The sequence below is a fragment of the Capsicum annuum genome, chromosome 10 (genome assembly GCF_002878395.1).
Source record: "Capsicum annuum cultivar UCD-10X-F1 chromosome 10, UCD10Xv1.1, whole genome shotgun sequence".
NCBI classification, from domain to species: Eukaryota; Viridiplantae; Streptophyta; class Magnoliopsida; order Solanales; family Solanaceae; genus Capsicum; species Capsicum annuum.
In genome coordinates this window covers 147,582,985-147,590,760 of record NC_061120.1, presented here as the reverse complement: position 1 = coordinate 147,590,760, position 7,776 = coordinate 147,582,985, and the positions used below count along the sequence as shown (strand labels likewise).

General features: G+C 34.1%; 1 protein-coding gene across 1 annotated transcript; it reads right to left on the bottom strand.

Moving 5' to 3' along the window:
• Positions 1–4,515: 4,515 nt before the first annotated feature.
• On the bottom strand, positions 4,516–6,134 carry LOC107845902 (transcription repressor OFP2). The gene has a single exon (XM_016690412.2). The coding sequence runs from the start codon at positions 6,054–6,056 to the stop codon at positions 5,028–5,030; it is 1,029 nt and encodes a 342-aa protein (XP_016545898.2). The 5' UTR covers positions 6,057–6,134; the 3' UTR covers positions 4,516–5,027.
• Between the last annotated feature and the right edge of the window lie 1,642 nt (positions 6,135–7,776).

The window sequence follows — 7,776 nt, the reverse complement described above, 5'->3', positions numbered from 1 at the left end:
ATCTTCAACTCTCGGTTGGTCGGAACAAACCACGGATGGACAAGCTAAAATAAATTAGTGCATATATTAGAATGATGATGAAATCATTTAAAATAATCATTAATTAAAATAAAAACTTGATTAGAATTAGACTTACTGCTTCCTTTGGGGGATTAAAAAGATCAATAAATTTTGCATTTTTATCAGTTTATGTTGACAACATTCTCAGTATTCTTGGACAAAAAACTTCCTCCTGGTAGTTCACTTGTTGTCTTAAATAAGGAATGGCTTCAAATGCCCAAGCCTATAATATAACGCCAATAAATCAAAAGTATTATTGAATAAAAAAATGATGAATCATATCATGATAAAAGAAATATTTACCATGAAGGCCATGGAAAGCCATATAAGTTGACTGTCTTTGGCGTTAATGGAGTCAACAAATATTTGACAGTCATTTTGAAGCTTTTACAATCCTAAGGATAGCTGTTAAATGCCTCAAGATCTTTGGAGAGATTTATTAAATCGAGGCTTATGTTGTTGCTAATGTCTCTCGTCCAAAGAATATTATGTACAAACCACACCAAGCACAATGATTGCTTATGCTTCTTTGAAAGTCCTTTACCTTTTAACGCTTCTATCAAATATTTATTTTTGAAGCTTGGACCAACAATGGACACCAGGTCATCACGATCACTCGACTTGCCTTTGCCTTTTTAGGGTGTGCGGCATGCTTTTTTGGGTTAGTGTAGGTATAACTTGAGAAGGAAAAGGAGGATAATATTTTAGTCAATAACTATGGCAAACTTCTTCCAACAAACACCAATAAGTATGCCACAGTAATTTATCCACACCTCATCCATCTTATCTTTGTTTTCATAAATAAACCAGCGCTTGAGAATATCATATACCATTTTCACCAGGAAATGAGCATTGTTGTCCTCCGAAAAATCAAGATATTGCCCCAAGCAGCTTTCCCTAAAATAAGAATCCATTTTTTGTTCTTGAAGTATTTTTCTGAAGGCGTCGAAATATCTTCCCATGGCTTACTTCACCATAAAATCACCCTTTAAATCTGTGGCACCATCGCACTACATCCTCACAGGATAACGATCAATGTTGAAGGTGTTAACCAACTCTTTGGTGGAAGGGCTATTAGCATTTGGATCATCTCTTTTGAAATATTCATCCTCCCCGTGTTCATTATCTTCTGCTCCTTATTGAGATAACGCTTGTAAAGCAAGCTCATAGAGTGGTAAATGTAGCCGGGCTGCTTCACTTGTTCCTTTACTTAGACTTGATTCAATTTTTTTTTTAGAGCCATATTATCTTAAATTAACAGGAACATAAAATAGATTATAGTTGATTAATGCATCATTAAAAGGGGATAACATAAATCTAACATGCATAATAGTAAAATAACAGTTCCAACAGACCACAGATCGGTTGCACCAGATATGTTATCTGTTGTAACATATAGCAGACCTGTTGCAACTGATGAATAAACCATTGGAAATAATAAAAACAGATCACTAATTTGTTGCACTAGGTATTTTATCTGATGCAACATATAACCAACCATTGCAATGGATGAGTAAACTGGTGGAAATCATAAAAACAAATCACTAATCTGTTGCACCAGGTAGTTTATCTGTTGCAGCATATAGCAAACTTATTGCAACGGATGAGTAATCAATTGGAAATAATAAAAATAGATCACTCATCTATTGCACCAGGAAGGTTATTTATTATAACATATGACTAACCTGTTGAAAGGAAGAGTAATCCATTGAAAACAGTAAGAACATATTACTAATCTGTTGCACCATGTAGTTTATCTGTTATAGCACATAACCAACTTATTGCAATGGACGAGTAATCTGTTGGAAACCATAAAAATAGATCACTCATTTGTTGCACCAGGAAGGTTATCTGTTGCAACATATAACCAATCTGTTGCAAGGATGAGTAATCAGTTGGAAATAGTAAAAACATATCACTAATCTATTACGCCAGGTAGTTTATCTATTGCAACATATAACCAGCCTATTACAACGGATGATTAATTCGTTGGAAACCACAAAAATAAATTACTCATCTGTTGTACCAGGTAGTTTATCTGTTGCAACATATAACCAACCTATTACAATGGATGAGTAATCCATTGGAAATTGTTAAAACAGATCACTCATCTATCGAATCAGGTAGTTTATCTGTTACAATATATAACCAACCTATTGCAACGAATGAGTAATCTGTTGAAACCATAAAAATAGATCACTTATCTATTGCACTAGGTAGTTTATCTATTGTAACATATAATCAACTTATTGCAACGGATGAGTAATCCATTGGAAACAGTAAAAATAGATAACTGATCTATTGCACCTTGCAGGTTATCTGTTGCAATATATAACCAATCTGTTGAAATGGATGAGTAATCCGTTGGAAATAGTAAAAACAAATCATTGATCTGTTGCACCAGATAGGTTATCTATTGCAATATATAACTAACCTGTTGAAATGAGTGAGTAATCCATTGAAAACAATATAACAAATCACTAATCTATTGAAATTTATCACTCATTTATTGCAAAATGAGTTATCTGTTGGATTGATATGGTTTAGATTTCTTCCAAAGAGAAGATTCTTCTGTCACAACAGATGAATGATTTGTTAGATTGTTCATCTGTTGCATCAGATTTTCATAGTGCATCAGATGTTTCATCTGTTACATCAAATATTTCATCTGTTGCAACACCACTTTTACCAAGACAAACAACAAATCAACCTAGTAACACCAACACATTACACACATATACTAAGAACATCAACTGTGACAAAAAATCACCAACAAATTCGAATCAACTATTAGACAACAACAAGAAAAATGTCAGAAATTAAGGTTTTATTCAGTCTACATTTCAAATTTAAGCTAGAAATATTGAAATTGTTAACCAATACTAGAAGAGTAGTTGGCTTAAGTTCCTCTGTTTCTTTATAATTTTTTACCTGTGAAAAAAGAAATGGGACGACGAAGAACTCGAAGTTGTTGTCGCCAGAGAAGTCTTCACATCGATTGATAGTTGAAAGTCGAAAGGAAACTTGCTCGACTATTTATCGCCGGAGGTTGAAGTCGCCGGGGATTGAAGAGAGAATTTTGCAGAATTGTTGATTGGGTGAGAGTTGAGAGAAACTGTTGAGAGATAGTGGAGAGAGACGGTTGATTTGGATTGAAGGGGGTGTGGGTTAATTTGTATTTTTGAAAAGATTAGAAAGTTTTGAAAATATTAATCAAATCCACAATTAACTTAATCAAGTTTTCTAATGATGTTTGACCCTTTAAGTTGGTCAATGTCACCAATCCTTCATTCAAGACTTAAAAGACACCTTTCCTTCAATTTTGTCGGGTTAGCCATGCTTACTAATTTATTTGGTTTGTCGTATTAAATGAAATAGGTGTAATAGAACCAGAAATAATACTGAATAGAGTGTATTACAATACGCATAATGCTATGTAGCATTGTTAATGTTATGATTTATTATGAATAAGAATAGTACTGAATGAGCCATAAGTTGAAAATACTATAGTAATAAACAAGGAATTAAATAATACCAAAGCTAATACATGTATTATTTTTAATTTCCTAATAAGCTTGTTCGGTGCGAGGGATAAATGATAACTAATCCCATGATTAATTTTAGGATAAGTTTAACTTTATCTATTGTTTGGTTGGGATAAAATTGATAGATAACTTATTTCGATATTGTAGCATTACTTTTATTTCACATTGAAGGTAGAATAACAATCCGCGAATAATTAATTTTGAGATAACTTATTTTTTAACCAAACGAGCCTTAAAATTTATGGTTTAAATATAATATTTGAAATTTTAGTAAATTTATTCATACATTTATTTATGGTTTGTGTCAAATGTATTACTGTAATCCGGATGAACTCGTCGTTGAGAGTTAGCTGTATCCATCACTACTAAAACAAGGGGCTTACTTTTTTTTCTCCTCAAATAAGGTTTATTTCCTCTGTAGCAAAATCTGATATCTGGTAGAATCTTGTATCCGAATCGTAAATCAGAATAGCACATTGATATATGCGAAAAATACTGGAAAAAATATTTGCATTTACATCAATTTTTTGACTGTTAGGTAACAACTTTTGTTGAAGAAAATTTTCTGGTACCATACCTGATACCGAGCTTCTAGTTTTTTTCATCTTTGTAGTTGGTTATAGATTGTTTTTTATGTTCGTGGTAATTGAACCAATTTTAACACACCTCAATTAATTTCGCGGAAAATCTATCACCTCCTAGTAGCAACAAGTACCAGATAACTTTATTCACTAAAGCAATGACAAAAGAATGAAATTGACCACTAGGTCACACCCTTGAGTGTAGGATGGTTGGTTACAGACATATTATGTAGTGAAGTGTATATTCGCTGCTTAGATGACCAGTAGACCCAATATATTATCAATGCTAGAATTGAAAGTTAATAGCAATTAACATTCTAATTCTGATATAAAGAAAATAAGAATATTGGAACAATTAATAGCATTCAATAGGTGATCATAATTGACAGAATAATGTAATAAACTATTCCGACGAAGGTGAGGTTCGTTTGCACCAAGACTTTTACCACTTATCTCCAACAGACAAACACTAACCCATACATACACGTACAAAATCACGTCATAGTCATAACAAATCTTTTCATTACAACAAGATTTGGATTTTGTACTTTTCTTTCGTTCACGCATTCAATGTCCGAACCTCAATTTGCACAAGTCTAATCCGACACCCTTGATTAAGGGCCTAGAGACATCACATATGTCACTCATGCGACACCCTTGATTAAGGGCCTAGAGACGTCACATATGTCATGCATACACCTTTTCTTTGGCATTTATTGTCCGAACCTCAGTTTGAGCAAGTCTAATTTGAACGTCCACCATGCTCTTTAGTGGTGGATTTTTTAAAAACTTAATTATACACATACATATTATACTATATACGATAAAATGAAATTAATTACTAATACTTAGTGATATCGAACCAGATTTGCTTGAACACCTTGATGATGAGATCATGATATTCATCTGAATTTAATGAAAGATAACAAGCAAGAAGTTCTTCCAAATCCTTTGATGCTCTTATATTATTTTCCACTATCATTTCCACCATTGATTCCCTGAAATCTTTTTGTGGATTTCGTGACGATTTCACAACTGCAAAACTTTCTGTAACGCTTGTCCTTCTTGATGAAACACTCTTCCTGCTTGCTTGAATTTTTCTGCAGTTTGTTATTCTTGGTGAATTTGTTCTCAGCTTCACGCCACTTGATGCTCTTCGCGCAATGCTCTGTTCTTGTTTTATGATAATCTGATTTTGGTCGAATTTTTCAGACTTGGTTATGATAGGGGGGAGATCAATTTTGGAAATTGAATGAAACTTCTGATCAAGATTGTCTGTATCTTTGATACAAGACGGTGAAATTGATGTCACGGGGTCTAGTTTTTTGGGTGCCTGGATTTTGTCAGAGGATAGGGACAAGGACGAGGACATGGACGAGGACGAGGAGGAATGGGGTGAATTTGGATATTCTTCAGGGGTGTTAGAATCAGCTTTAGTCCAAACAGATTTAATAGACGCGCGACCACTACAACTAGCTGATACAGAGGAAGTGACAAGTTTGGGAGAACTTGAGTTTCTCCTCCTATTGACACTGCGCTTTTTTGTGGAAGATCTTCTGGGTGGCTCAGTGAAATGGAAATTGTCAGAGGCTTTTGGGGAGTTAGAAGAGACAGGATTATGTGGGAATGTTTCAGATGGATTGAGGTTTCTTGAAATGTAATATGATTTTCTTTGGCAACAGAGTTTGTGGGGTGGTTGTCTTTTTTTGTCTGGTTGTAGATTTAATGATGAGTGTTGTGATGATGTTGATGAAGATGAGGTGGTGTGGCTATGGCCTTTGCTTTTGCTGCTGACTTTGCTCATATCTTTGAGTTTGTAAATCCAAGCATTTGGCATCATATCTGATAATCTAAATTTATAATTTCCCATGACGAGTAAAAGAGTTGCTTGTGTGTCTCTTTTCTCCAAGGGGTGGCTAAAGAGTGGGAAATATTGGAGTTAGTAAAGGTAGATAAATAGAGAAGAATAGCAATTATCGGTGTGTGGGGGATGAGGTGGGGTGGGTGAAACGTATTAATTTTTGGGTATTTTTGTATATATATAATTAAAAAAAATGTACTTGGCACAGAATTTTAAAAAGACAATAATAATTTTTAAATTTTGTGATATTAAATTAAAGATATGTTAAATATACTAAATTTTTTGATCTCCTAATCTTAAAAATATAATGTGAGAAATTAAAATTAAAAAATTAGCAAAAAAATAATTATTTTTCTTAAAATAATTAAAATGACAAATAGGACAAAAAAGGAATAATCAATCTATAAATATTTAAAATATAAACTTATTAATTATTGATATTATTTGACATCGTGATAGAAATCTATAAACTTCAAATCCCAGACTCATCTTGGATGGGGCCAGGAGTAGGAAAAACGAGTCACAAAGTAAATAAAGTGGGGCCCCAAATGTTGAGAGGGCATTGATGGTCTTTCCAAGTTGATATTTGTTTAAAGCCTAATGGCCTAATTATCATAAAGTTAAAGAGATGGCATTCCAATATCTATGATTATGTTTGAGATTGACTATAACAAAACAGTAGCACTTATTGACTTATTCCTAATTGTGCTGACTTTTACGGCCGCGATGATGCTCAAATTTTGGTATTAGCAAAAACTGAACAAAAGATGAAATTCTCTCAACCTATTTGAGAGTACCACAAAAGATGCAGGAGGATTAATCCACAAAATAGAAAAAAGAAAATTGTATAAATAGTACTTTCACTTAAATGAAATTCATATGATACAAATTTAAATTAATCAGGCTAATACTTCAGAAATCAGATTAGTATAAGAAAAAGGGTTTTTACCTAAATGTATCAGCGACAAATAAAAAACAACAAAATTGATTACATGCCAGGTCGCTCGACTACTGAGACCATTTACCTTGGAATGAGACAAGTGGAACAGTTTTCGGAGAGGAAGAAGGACTTGCACATGGTATTCATTGATCTTGAGAACGTATGACAGAGTTTCCAAGGAGATTCTGTGGAGGTGCTTGAAGACTAGAGGGGTGCCCGTGGTGTACACTAGGTCGATTCAGGACATGTACGATGGCGCAAAGACTCGTATGAGGACAGTAGATGGAGATTCACAACACTTTTCGATTTTGATAGGGTTGCACCAGGGATCGACTCCTAGCCCTTTTTTATTTTCCTTGGTGATGGATGTTTTGACGCGACCTATTCAAAGGGAGGTGCCTTGGTCTATGTTATTTGCAGATGATGTGGTACTAGTTGACGAGACTTGGGGAGGAGTTAATGATTAGTTGGAGATTTGGAGATAGACCCTTGAAACTAAAGGATTTTGGTTGAGCAGGACCAAGACAAATTACTTGAATTGTAAGTTTAGTGATTTGTCGTAGGAAACTAACGTGATAGTGAAACTGGATTCTCAGGCCATTCAAAAGAGGAAAAGTTTCAAGTATTTGGGTCTATGATTCAGGAAAATAGTGAGATTGATGATGATGTCACACACCGGATTGGTGTAGGGTGGTTGAAATCGAGGCTCGCATCGGGAGTCTTATGTGATAAGAAGGTATCTCCGAAGCTTAAAGGTAAGTTATACAAAGTGGCAGTCTGATCGAGTAT